The following is a 14,130-nucleotide window of genomic DNA, read 5'->3' as shown; positions in this document are numbered from 1 at the left end:
GCTAGGTACTGTACTAGACTCTGGGGAATCAAAGGTGCATGAAAGTCATTCTATACCCCTGGGACCCATGCTGCTGAGTAGAGTAGTAAACAAGTATGCCTCCCTCTGAGAGAGAGTTTTCAAGTCTTAGCTGAGAACCTTTTCTGTCTCTGCAGCACGATGGATCTCAGCCTTCTCAGTGCTGTGACTCCTTAATGGTTCCTCGTGTTGGGGTGACCCCAAATATTATATTACCAAATGAATTGATGTGAGGGCATACTATATTGGGAAGAATTGGGTTTGCCTGTATACACAGGTGCATTTTGAGAAGCTTCATGAGGATACAGCTTTTGAGCTAGACTCTGGGATGTGTAAGTGGTTTGTGTTAAGGATTCTGAGGGGTTGGAGAGAAAGAGAGCTGCTCTTCAGAGGACTGCTTTCAGTTCCCAGCTCAAGGTCTCGCCCTCTGGTGGCCTCCACAGGTACCTGTATATGCTCAGCACACATAAATATACATTTTAAAGGTTTTAGAATAAAAGGAGAGCCTACACTAAAGAGCAGGTAAGAAACATCAAAGTGCCTTGATCTGAAGCAAACATACCTACAGGCTTGTGCATCTACAAGCTGCTTTTGCTTAGAACATCTCTTGTGAGCTTTATGACATGAAAAGTCCATGAGTTGGGCTTGACAGCCTCACGCCTGAACCTTGACTGTACTGTAGATTGGGTGGAAAGAAAAGAATAAAAAGGAAATATATATATATATATATATATATAATTTGGTTTGCTCTTAATACATAAAAGGATTCAAAACCAATTAAAAGGTGCTTCTTTATTGTTTTGTAGAATGTTGGGATTCATCTGGTTTTAAGTTTTAGTCCTGTTTGCTTACTTGTTTTTGTTTGTTGGAGATGAGGTCTCATGTATTCCAAGTTGGCCTTGAACTCCTTATGTAGCTTAGGCTAACCCTAAACGTCTGATCCTCCTGCTTCTACTTTCCAAGTATTGGGATTACAGGCACGTGCCACTCTACTGTATTAACACACCCTACCAGCTGAGCTACATCCCCAGCCCATGGTCCTTCTAAACAGTCATAGAGCAGAAAATAAGTGGAAACCGAGAAGCATTCCATTTCTGTTATAGTCAAACACACCTACTGACTCTAAATCCTTTATTTTACCTACCAAAATGTTTGATCAAAATACTTTTAAATAAGCCAGGCATGGTGGTGCATGCCTGCATAGTGAGGTCCAATACATCTGGCTTTTGTTACTTTTTAAGTTCTTAATTGTAGAACTTTTGCGAGGTATTTTTGGCATTCATATGGAACTAACTCATCTTTACTGGACTTTATCTCACTGTTAAATCGAAACCTTGGTGTTCTGTTTTATAAGCTAACAGTAACTCTTTTAGAGGGAAGTGGCTGGGAAAATGCAAATATTTATTCCTGAGCTACTACATGCCTAGCAAGGGCCAAGTAAAATAGCGGTGTCTGGAAACTTTCTGCACTCACTGATACTTAGTTACTCCGTCCCAAGCTCAGCTCTTGGTACATTTCTCCCTGGAGTAGCTGTTTGTTACATGGTAACCACTCTGCAGATCATTCATTGTCTGTGTTCACATTCTTAGATTCTAAAGTTTCAGATCTAGTTTAGTTTGAAAAACAAAACAAAATAAAAAATCCTTCCCCAAGAAGCAAGAAACATTAATGTTTGAATGATACTAATTAGAGGCATCAGAACCATATCTGTCAGCTGTCTCAACAAGTTGGTTATAACTCTTACCTTTTGAATGGATAATGGAGGCTACCTTGAGTTATCTAGATTTAACTTTCCCTCCTTGATGCTGTCATTAAAACTAGCCAGACTTCAATAATAAGGAGTCTCTCTCTATCTATCTATCTATCTATCTATCTATCTATCTATCTATCTATCTCTCGCACACACATACACACACACACACACACATACACCACTCCCCACAAAACCCAGAAGATTTAAGCTGAGAAATAAAAGCAAAATGTAAATTACTTCATGTGCGGCAAAATTAATTTCAGAGTTCAGGATTTTTCTCTAGATGCTTTAAAAATAAAATATTAATTATTCTATACACAGAAATGGCTATAGAATTTATACACATAGAAAAATAAGAAATGCTATTAAATAACATATTTAGTAATTCAATTTTTTTTCTTTTTCAGCTCTGATCGTCTGATAGAAGAAACAATAAGGTAGGAGTAGCTTTTGTGCTATTTCACTGCTGTGTTTGCACACTTAATGGTGATCAAGTCAGCCATGTTCACTAGAGGGAAGATCAAGTCACACTCCTTAAGCAATGATAATTTTACTAGGTAGTAATGCATTTCTGCTGTGGCCTTCCTTTCTAAGGACACTTAATCTTAGTAACAGGTTCATGAGATAGACATTGATCAATAGATTCCTTCTCCAAAACAAAAAAGAAATTATGGGATTTGCCTATGGTCACATGACCAGTAACTAATATTGAGGACTCAGATCCCCTAATTATAGAGTCTCTTATAGTTCTGGGGCCAGAGCATTAATACTGAGCCACTGCTCTTGAGACAGTGAGATGACTCAATAAACTTGCCTGCCACCAAATCTGAACACCAGATCCTCGGGACCTCGTTGGCAGAAGGACAGAACCAGCTCCCAGCAGCCATCCTCTGACCTCTGCATACACATTGTGGCACATGCAGGCACATGCACACATGAAATACATACAAGGCAAATTAATCTTTAAAATAGGTAATTATGTTTCGTTCATAATAGTAGTAAGAAATCTGAAGTTCCAGGAAGCATATCAATGATTTATCATTTTTGAAGCATTATATATATGAAGCTTATGTTCTATCTCTTAAGTATTTGAAACTTGAAATAACAGCCTACATTTCACTCCGCTCAACTCCAGACGATGGGGTAGATTGGAAAGTATGTCTAGATAGACTATGTGGTACTGGAAATCATGCATATTCAACAAGGTAATAACTTAATGTAATATTCAGTCTCCAAGGAATGCAAAGTGCTTTGTGGAAATTACTTTTTAATGCCAGCCCACTGTGAGTCAAGTGCACATGAGCTAATGATTCCCCTTCAGAACCCAAAGGCCTGTATGGTTCAGAAATCGTCCTTACTACAGGCTGGAATTCTCTCACTTCCTATAAGACCATAAGCCTGTTTTAAAGTAGGAGAGCTTTGTTTAGGGCCCTTGTTGTGGTTTCAAGCAGAATTTGGTTAATTTGCATTTCTTCTGCTGCTTTCATTTCTTCCTTGTGATTTCAAAGGCTCCTCTGAGCCAGTACCATGGCAAATGCCTATACTACCAGCATTGGAAAGCTGGGGCCTTAGTTCCTAAGCAGTGGCCTGAATTCTAGGATCTTCATGACACTGCCTGGCCTTCGTCACTGCCCCTCTTTAAGGAACTGGCCATTTACAGCACCACCAGTATGTGTGTGCTTTAGCAGATGTGTGTGCTTTAGCAGATGTGTGTGCTTTAGCAGATGTGTGTGCTTTAGCAGATGTGTGTGCTTTAGCAGATGTGTGTGCTTTAGCAGATGTGTGTGCTTTAGCAGCACAGAGCTTGCTCTGCCTTCCAGGGCCTTAGCGTTCCTCACTCTTCCGCTTCCTTTATGTGGCCTGTTTGCCTGTCAGTAACTCTCCTTTTCCTTTCTTATCTTCAGAGACTATTTCCTGATCACTTAGCTGCACCTTGGTTTTCCCAAACAGCCTTTGCCTTTCTGCTTTTGTTCCTTGAGGTTACTGGCTTCATAGGCTATTTTCTGATATTTTTGTTGCTGGATTTTTTTTTAAATTACTTCAGTAAATATTCTTCTGTGTGTCTCCTTACACATTCATTGTCTTCCCGATGGTGAAATTAAAGTTTTGAATAATTGACATTCCTTTAGCATCTCTCTTAATAAAGCACCTGTTCTGCGCTGCTCAGCCCATCCAGTGTGTGTTCATTTGCCCATGAATGCCCAGAGCTTCTCACCAATGGGTGGCCTAGAGGATCGTCGCCTCTAGGAGTCAAGCATCTCACCAGTAGCCAACCTGGGAGCCCCTCGGCCTCTAAGTCCCTCTGCAAGCACAGGACTCCAGGCCTTTCTGTGGGTTTCTTGCTTGAGAAGGTTTATGTAGCTCCTCTGGCTAGCTGTCTTTTCTAGAGCTTTCAAGGGAACCAGGGATTAAGACAGGCCTCCCCCAGAGTGAGTGCTTTTGTTCTGGTTACTCCATGGAGGAAAATGTGTCTGGGGCACCCCAGGAAATTATATCTAGCTACCATTTCCCCCAAGTTCTATGACTACTTTTAAAATAGGTTTTAGAGAATCTTTCATTCTTTGACTATTTCAAACAAGTATAATGATTCTTGATCATATCTACCAAAAACTGCCCCCTTTGTAGTTTGTGTGTTACTGTCTAAAGCACTCTCATATGTGTTACTTATCAAAGTGAACACTGACCCTACTCTTAGGATCCTACTATCTGGGGCAGATAATGCTAACACCGGCCATGGAAATGACAACAGAAGAGGGTGACTCTATTCCCACCTGGCTGTCACCACAGCCTGTTCTGTAAGAGAGCAGTTCTTCCCTTTTCTCCTATGTTTAGTGAATCCCGAGATCTGCCTAAGTCTTCTAGAACTTTCAATCCCCATTTGTTGTATGTTGGGAGCTGGTTGAATGTGAGTGTATACTTGGGCCCCTTCTGGCTGTGATTTTTCTTTTTTAATGGTTATAATATTTTGCTTTCCTCTTAACAGTTTTTCCTGATTAAAATTATTTTAGTGGTTGTTTGTTTTTTAAGCCATTGAAGAAGCTTTGTAATGTATGATTTGTCTCTTAATGTCTCATTTCATTTGTAACTTTGAAGAAAACACAAGCTGACTCATAACAAGACTCCCTAGAAAGCGACAGAGGAAAGGTAGCTGGGCAGGGATTTAAACCCATTTCCTGCTGATCCCAGGATTGGTTGTTCACTGTAGCTTTCTGTTTCCTTTTAGAGGTGTGAAGAACTGAACAAGGGAAAAAAAAAAAAAAGAACTGAACAAGGTAGTGCCCTCATGCCAACTCAAATTGTCTCTTTTCTCCCCTCTTAAAGCATTGCTATGGCAACAAAGGAGAATATGACTTCCCAGAGAGGAATGCTCAAGTCAATTCACAGCAAGATGAACACCCTGGCCAGTATCCTTTATGAGAGGTTGGTGGGACGAAGGGCTTGTTCTTCTGTTCTCCATTTTATTGGGGTAGAGGTGCACGTCATGAACACTGGTAGTTGTAAAGCCCCTTAGCAATTGCATCATGTGGGAACTTCCTTACTTTGTGGTAAACTTATGTTTAACACCATTTCTAGAGAATAACTCACGGCAGATTTCATTGTAGAGACTTTCATTTATAAAAGTATTCACAGAATTATTTTTGTCTTTAAGAGCTCTGGCTCCGTGTTAGCACTCCCTGTGTGTGTTCTTAATCACCCCTCCCCCCTGCACTACACACACACACACACACACACACTGTGGTTTAATTGACACTATGGAGGACAAGTCAATTGCAGGTACCTGGAACGGGGTGAGGACACTGTAGGTGTGTTATACCTGTTAGAATGTGACTGCACAAGGCCCAGGGCAGAGGAGAGGCTCCGCTTGTCAGTTGTGGCCTCTGCTTTAAAATAGGATTACGTCAAAGAAGCTCAGGGGTGAGGGGTTCTTCCCAGATGACTGTGAGCAAGAACTTGTGATTTCAAAAGCTGAATATCATCTGGTCCACAGTAATCTAAGGGTACTTTTATCCTGATCTCTATTTGCCTAAGAAAAAGGATATCCCTGGCATTGCTTGGCATTTTTCAGTCCTCCATCAATGTTATTAGTCTAGTGTAAAACCACACGTCCCAAACCACATATAGCTCACACGTGCTGAGCAGTTTCTATACCGCTGCCCTGCCCACACCGCATTCTCTCAGCCCAGACCAGGGAGAGAGTGGTGGCGTTTTGATTTTTTACAGATAAAGAAGTAGGCTCAAAAAAGTGGCCTGGTTCATATCCACCGGGCCAGGAAGGATAATTTGGCAAGTTGGAGATTCACGTTTTAAGTTCCCATGATCTTTTCTTTCTTTGTGTGCATTGCATGTTTCTGTGGCACATATGTAGAAGTCAGAGGACAACCTCAGACGCCAGTCCTCTTCTTCCACCTACTTTGAGACGGGGTGTGTATTGTTGTTCCTTTGCTTACCCCAGGCTAGCCGGCCCTTAAGCGTCTAGGGATTCTCCTGCCATCTCCCCACAGGGGCATGAGGATTACAGGTGCCTGCACTGTGCGTGGACATTGTATGTGAGTCCTGGGGACTCGGCTCTTTGCGCTTCTATACAAGCACTTTTGTCCACTGAGTCATCTCCCAGCCCCCAGGATGTTTTCCATGAAATCAAATTATACTCTTCTGCTACCCAAGTTTTCTTTTCTTGTCACCCAGTGTGAGTTTGGATCCCCGGGACTCACATAAAAGTCAGTAACTAGTCATTTCCGGGGTAATGCAATACACTCACCCACTCACCCCACATAGGCCAAGACGACCAAAATACAGACACGAATGATGTCCAACTTGGTGAACCAATGAGCTTTACTGTGGACATGGATGTGGGTGACTTACAGGAGCAGAAACGATTCAGGTGACTACATCACCACAGCCCACATGGGTAAAAGCTCACAAAGCTAGGGTTGGACACAGTGTGCAACCGCCAGGCAGCTCAACAGCTTGAAGATTGTCCTTTTCAAGTGACAGTGATCTAAACCTCTTGTAGGTTGCTGGTCAGGTCTTAAGAGTCTTCTTTCAGCTTGGCTTGTTTGTGACTTTGCGTGTTAGCTCTGCCCACTGTGGCAGGGAGGAGCCTAGTGAATCTGGTCAGTTTCAAGGACTTCCTGAGACTGCTTTGCATTGTTTACCTCCTGCCAAATGGGGTGTTTCAATCTCAGAGGAAACAGTTACACAGCAGCCAAGCTGCTAAGAATTCTTAGACTCTGCTATTCAGGTGATCCTCCTGCCTCCACCTCACAAGAAGTTAGGGTACTTATTTATTATAAACTATAAGCTTAGTCACCAGCAAGAACAGAGGCAACTTAGTGAATTACAGTGTTTTTTATGTAACTATTGAAAATAAAATAGAAGCCAAGCGTGGTAGCACAATTATTAATTCCTTTAGCACTTGGGAGGCAGAGGCAATTAGGTCTCTGAGTTCCAGGCCAGCCAGGGCTACACAGCGAGACCCTCTCTCACATGTAAAATTAAACAGAAGTGGCACTGGATGGTTAGGTTATTTTGCATACTGGTTGAAACTGATCCGTCTGTTCAGTTTTGTTCCCATTGTGTTGTGTGCCTTCCCTCTGAATGTGTCTGTTCCCTAAGCCCTGAGTCCTTAAAGGAGCAGTGTTCCTCAACCCTCACATAGTGCCTGCTACAGATGAAGCACTCATCATTCCAAAGGAGGGCCTCAAAGATGGCTCAGTGGCACAGTGCCTGCTCTACAAACGTGGGGACCTGGTTGCATCAGTATAACCATCAGCAGGACTCTGCTCTTTCCCATGTCCCCTCCCTCTCAGCACAGACCTTTTGTCTGGTGTTAGCCTGGCCCTCAGGCAGGCTCTCTCCTTATGACAGAGATGGCTGCTACACAGCTTGAAGGCCATAGGAAAGCAGAAGCCTTCCAGCTGCTGGCACCAAGGCCCCAGCCTAAGCCAGTGCTGGTGTCTACCTTAGCCACTCGCCAAGGGATGGCTGCTTTTACTGTAAGTATAAATGCTTCTGACCATCTCACTCTGAGCTAGACTGTTAGAAACAAGGGAAGGACAGTCTGCAAGAGACACTGAACAAGAGTGTAAACAAGATCCAATTTAAAAACAACAACAACAAAAGTGTAAACAAGAGAGGGATGGTCCACAAGACGAACTGAGCAAGAGTGTATGCGCCATAGGTTTCCTGATGCCACAACTTTGTTATTTTGTTTTTTCCTCTTTGTGTGTGTATGTGTGTGTGCGTGTGTACATGCATGTTTGAGCATGAGCATGCATGAGAGCACACATGCAGAGAAAGGCCAGAGGTAAACTGCCCAGTGTGGTTTGTGAGGAAGAACAGAACTTGAGTCTTCTGGCAGAGCAGCAAATATTCTTAACTTCTGAGCCATGAGAGGAAATACAGGTTAGGACCACAGGACCAGGTTCTCAGAACAAAGAGATTTACCTGCCCCACAGGGACAGAGGACAAGGAATAAGAGACACACAGACCAAAGATAGAGAATAAGGGATTAGGAGAAGGGAACAAGGGAGGGGGAGGGGTATTTGTCCTGGAGTTGAACAAAGGAATGTCTCTGGAGAGAGAGGAGACAGATGTTACCATAGACAGATGGAGGTTTATAAAGGTAAAACATGGGAAACCCCATGTTAGGATGAGGTGTTTAATTTAATTGGACATGCTCATTAGGTGGGCTAAAGGGGGCTTTTGATTGCTGGATTTTAATACTTTGATAGCTGGACCTTGGTAGTCAGCCCACAGAGGAACAAGTAGCCAAATAAGGGACTAGACTCAGTGGACTTCAGGAATGTCATCTAATTGTTTCTAGCAAGGCAGAGGGAATCTGTGAGGACAAGGCCTGCCAGAGCTGTGTTTACCGTGCTCGAGCCGGCTGGAGTCCCTTCAAGCCATCTCTCCAGCCCCCAGCTGATACATTTTTATATCACCAAAGAATTTCTTATCCCTGATTTGGACAAGAATTTTCTTCTGTAGAAGTTTTTACTTTGTACAAGGTTTGTCTCTTTGATCCTTATGTCCTGATCCTGATTTTAAAAACTTCCTCTGTCAGTTGTCCCTTTTTTTTTCCCTCAAAAATACACTAATGCCAGTAGCGTGTTCTAGACACTGAAGAAATTTTAGAGTCAAGCTTAGACAGCATGTAGAATGTGTACAGTCTGTGAGTGCATAAGCAGATGTGTCCCTGTAATTGTGAGGAAGAAATACACTGGCATTTCTCAAGGAGGGTCATTGGTCTTTCTGAACTTGATGTAATTTCACCATCAACAAAGAAGGGCATCTTTGCAGAAATGCAGTGTGGCAGCTTTGGTCCACGCATGCAGGGAGTGTGTTAATGGCTTGACATACTAACTAAAATGTAGATGAAATGTGGATAAAATGTTACCAGTCCAAAATGGAAATCTTTCTGATCTCACACCTGCAAGCAAGCAAGCACAAACACTCTCTGCCCCCCCACCACCACCATACCACCCGTTTTTCTTTGATTTTGGTTTTTAAGACAGGGTTTCTCTGTGTACCCCTGGCTGTCCTGGAACTAGCCCTGTATCCAGGCTGGCCTCAAGTCCCCAGAGACCCACCTGCTTCTGCCTCCCAACTGCTTGAATTAAAGGTATAAGCCACAGTAATTTCCCTTTTTTAAATGTCCCCCAAATAGAGCAACTATAACATTCAGAGCCCATTTCCCTGCTACAGTGTACTGCCCGTTGCAAAGTAAACTTAATCTTTTTAAATAATTCATTAGTACCCAATTGCCTAAGCACGAGAAGGATTCTGGGGTTGAGAAAACCAGGTTTTCTTCAGAGCTTCTGTTTCTGAGGAGAGGAGCATGGGACAGAAAAGGGAAAGGAGGAAGTAGGTGAGGCCTGGCCCCTGACCTGCAAAGCCTCTCGTGCCGGAGGCCAGAAGCTCAGGTGGATCCTGGCAGTTGTTTTCTCCACTGAGTCTCCGTTGTTCTGACTGCACCATACACAGACTGGGTGGGCCGAGCCTGGCCCAGGTTGGGAATGCACGTTGCTCCTCCTCCACAGCTGTTTGAGGACTGCACTAATGGCTGTTTGTGATTCCTGTAACTTTTCATTAAAGAGACCTCTCTCAAGTATGACCTTAACCAATGTTTCCCAAGACCGCTTTCCCGCCGTGAACAGCCTGATCCAAAGGATCAACCTTAGGAAGCGGCGTGACTCGCTCATCCTTGGAGGTGTCATTGGCATCTGCACTATCCTGTTGCTGCTGTATGCATTCCACTGAGAGGACAGCCTAGGACTCTGCCCACCACCTTCGTGGCCTGATCTGGAGTGGGGACCCTACAGAGGAGAAAGACTGTCCCAGCCATGGGCCTGCCAGCAGATGAACTCTAACTGCGTTCATGGCTCTGACCTGGTCGGACTGAGCTGAAGCCACAGTTTTCCTGTGCTATCTTTTCTAATACACATTGCTCTGTTTTTAATTTTAAAAACAACAAAAAGTTTCAGTTGCTTGTGTCTCCCTAGGAGGTAAGCAAGCAGAAGCCAAACCCGGGCTTCAGTGACTGGGGAAGCCAGATGACCAGCGGCCTCACAGCTGGACTCCACAGCACCAGGCTGTCTACATCCAAAGATGGCTTCACTTTCAGCCACGAGATTGGATGTGAATAAAAATAACTCTTGTCCTTTTATTTAACACTTGTGATGAGAAATCAGCTGTTCTTTGCTGATACTCTGATCTGTATTCTATTCTGTGTCCCTAACTCTTGGCAGTCAAGAAGAATACCATTTCCCACAGATTCTGTAAGATGTTGGTAGGCCAGCTTCATGTCTGAGTCGGTCTGAAATGGAGAGCTATAAAAAGGGTGTCTCTTTTCTGTTTCAGTTGTGAGCCCTGGGTCAGCTCTACCACCGCCAGTACATCAGAACGGCAGGCCTTGCAGAGGAGCTGGTCATTGCTTTAGTATTTCTTCCATTGGGTTAATATTTGCTTGCACATGATAGAATTGCATTTCCACTGACAGCCAGTCAGTAACTGTCATTGCCTGTAGCAGTCCCACATCATGTGAAGCTTAATACTGGGAACTGAAGGGGGGACTTGGTTCTGGTGAGGTCTACTCATGAGCCATTGTGGGAAGACAGTGAGGGATGGCTCTTCGGGCCTTCCCATCTGTCAGCGTTGTGCAACCTAGAGCAAAGCAGAGCTATCCTTTACTCTGTTAGGCTCCTTCCTACTCCCAGATCACAGGATGACCACTGAAGGGGCCTGTGACTCACTATTACTTTGGACAGTGCCACAGTTGTGAATGCTTTTCAAGGCTAGCCATTTCTCAGCATCTGTAAATTGGTAACTTGTCTTATTCAACTAGCAGATATTTTAAAGACTCCAACATCTGTGCTGACCAAGAGAGAAGGCTGCTGGTCCCCCCGGAATGTCTTCTAGCACACTGTACACGGGCCATGAGAGGATGTTAGAGTAGCTCTTCACCATTCTGTGGTGTGGATGGTGCCCCTGGGCCAACTTGATACACTTACTGCACATGGATAGACTGACACCCAGTCTGGACCTGACTGATCGGTGACATTCTGCTGTAGAAGTGATAGTACATTCTGGGTATGAAAGGCATTTGATATATTTTTCTTAATTATGGGGTTTATTTTTCTAAATATGGGTTAATCAAGCTTGTTGACTGGGCATGCCCTTAAAAGGAAATTAAATTTCCCGTCTATGAACCTTAAGGAATCAGGGATGTTCGTTTGTTAAATCCTCCTTTAGAGAACAGAACACTTCCCTGACACTTCATTACCTTTGATTTTTTTCAAAGGGCCTTGATTGGCAGTTGTGCCTCAGCTAGACTTTATGGGACTTCGGTTGTTATGTAGTGGGCATATATAAAATCTGAAGTGTCATAAATAAAGTTATTTATTAAATATACAGCCAGTATTTCCTGCTGGTTTGATTATGTGCTTTGTTCACTAAAGCTTACGAGCGTAAGCTAGGACGCGCCCTGCCCCACTGCCGACGGCCACCGCACAGCGGCTGACAGCAGACGGGCCGCCCGGGAGGCTGCACCCAGATGAACAGATGGAATTATGTTGCTTGTTTTCTTTCAAGGGATGCTAGCTGTAGTTGTAGTGTCAGGAGTGATGCCCTGGAAGAAAGACTGTTCTTCCCCTTCCGGTTCCGCCCTGTACAGGACCCTGTGATTGCCAATTGGAACTTCAGCTTTATGACACTCAATATTTTTTTCAAGTTTGTTTTTCCCATTTTGGGCTTACCCAGTTATCAGGCTTAGGTGTTAGCAGTGAAGAGTTTCTTGTCTGAGCCTGAGGTAAGAGGATTTCCTTATTTGTGATCCCAATGAACTGTTGCTCCTGTAACCATAGTTTTTACAGAATACCTTTTTTAAAAAATATATTTTTAGTAACTGTTCACAACTTCCCGTTTCACTAAAAGATATGAAAGATGGAAACAGACAGTAGGCAGGTGTGTTAAGAGCAGAGACCCTTGGATTGCTGCTGCCTGATGCATGCCACCAACCCTGGTTCCAAACAGTGGATTTCTACAGTTTCTCATATGTGTCCCAGTGACTTAGCAAAGATGTGCAGTACATTGTTACTGAGATCTACAAGCTGATGCACAAGGATCCTCTGCCTCCTACCCTGCTCATCTATTTTTCCCTTCTCGATACCAACATTTACTTTCATTGAGAATGTCTTTTTGCTTCTTCCTGGTACTCAGAAGTGGAGATAGGTGAGGAAGAGCTGCTCTTGACACTTTTGTACCTGGAACCAGACAGCTGAGTGCTTCCTTGCTGGGTGTGATACGTGAGTGGAAAGCTTGCTGCTCTGACGTACTGTGGGCCCTGCAGAGCACCTCGGCCTTGACCACGTTACTGTCCTGTCTTACTGCTGATGATGTCAGCCTGAGGGGGTGGCTTTTATGAATGAGTCTGCCCTTTCCAACTTCTAATACTTTTTATCTTCTGTCATTAACTAGATAAGAGTTTTGGAACTTCACTGAGCTTTTGAACTTGTAATAGTAAATGGTTAGAATACATGGCCATGCCCAAGTCATTTGTGGCAAAAGAGCTACTCAAATGATTGTGTGCTGTTCTCATTTTGCAGTAGAGGGTTTATTTGGCCTGCTCTTTAAAAGGGTGTAATATTTCCCACTGCGGTCCTAAACTCATTCATTCCTTTGTGTGCCCACATGCCCATTTCTCAGAGGGAATTGGGGACAAGAAACAAGGTCTCAGCATGATAATCTAGAGAGAAGCTGGGAAAGTTGAGCCATGGCTTAAAGATTTTTTTTTTCTAATCTGGTCTAAAATCGTAGTACCAAAATATTTGTACCACACTCTAGTAGCTCTTAGTGATGGGGGAAGTCAGTTCTGATCATACTGTATTCCTCATGAAAAAAATGCCAATACAGATTTTTTTAATCTACTCTCTTCCAAATGCACTTTCTAATTTTTTGCTTTTAAAATAGCGTCTTGGAACCAATATTATTGTATTTTTACTTAATTTTTGTTCTCATCTAAATGTGCATTTTCTGACTGTATAGAAGAAACTTTGTTATATAATTTAATAAATTAAATATCTAAATAGTCATGTGTGTGGTCATCTGTTCTGGCAAGATAACTTGAGCCCCTCTAGGATTGTGACATTCTTCCTGCAAGGACTTCTCCACAGTTGGGTGGTATTTGGGCTCAAAAATGAAGGAGAGGGGTTAAAAAAATGGCTCTGTGGTTAAAAGGACTGACTGACTGCTCTTCCAGAGGGCCTGGGTTTAATTCCCAGCACCTACATGGCAGCTCACAACTGTGCCATGCCCTCCTCTGGCCTCTGGGTGCCAGGTGCCAGGGGCCAGGCATATACATGGTACAGACATACACGCAGGTAAAAAGCACCCACCCACACACAGTTTGTTTTGAAAGAAGTATGTCTTTATAAAATGTCAGGGTTTGTGATGAAAATATGTACTTTAGTCAGAAACTGTGTCCTCCTCCTTAAATGGCTTTTTGAACTTGATTCTCCAGAACATGGAGATAGTTCATTTCTCAGGCCCTGAACCATTCTTATTCATGTTTTCTGTCTCTCAAGATAAACCATCCCAGCTGCCTGTAGCTCAGAAGTAGAGCACCTGCTCAGCATGCACAAGGCCCCAGCTTTGAGTCTCAGCACCACAAAAACTAACAGTATAATGTATGCAATCCATGCAGACAAAGTTCAGCCTTGTAAACCGTACTGATGTTTTAATGTCCTAGTTACACACCTGCAAGACTAAGGTGGAGGGAAGCCCTGCTCCCTACAGAAGCCTACACTCTACTCTGTTCTCTATCTGATCAGATTCTCCTCACTTCCTCAGCATGTAGCCGT

General features: G+C 43.4%; 1 protein-coding gene across 1 annotated transcript in view; it reads left to right on the top strand.

Moving 5' to 3' along the window:
* Positions 1 to 13,307, top strand: part of GOSR1 (golgi SNAP receptor complex member 1) — a 45,613-nt gene extending 32,306 nt beyond the window's left edge. The window contains exons 7-9 of the mRNA XM_080924623.1: positions 2,179 to 2,208; positions 5,093 to 5,175; positions 9,909 to 13,307. Of these exons, the coding sequence (XP_080780749.1) occupies positions 2,179 to 2,208; positions 5,093 to 5,175; positions 9,909 to 10,033 (238 nt within the window). The 3' untranslated portion in view covers positions 10,034 to 13,307. The remainder of the gene's footprint in view (positions 1 to 2,178; positions 2,209 to 5,092; positions 5,176 to 9,908) is intronic.
* The last annotated feature ends 823 nt before the right edge of the window (positions 13,308 to 14,130 follow it).

Source organism: Micromys minutus (genome assembly GCF_963924665.1).
Source record: "Micromys minutus genome assembly, chromosome: 10".
NCBI lineage: Eukaryota > Metazoa > Chordata > Mammalia > Rodentia > Muridae > Micromys > Micromys minutus.
Note: the sequence above shows the minus strand (reverse complement) of the source record. Positions and strands in the feature narration are given on the sequence as shown.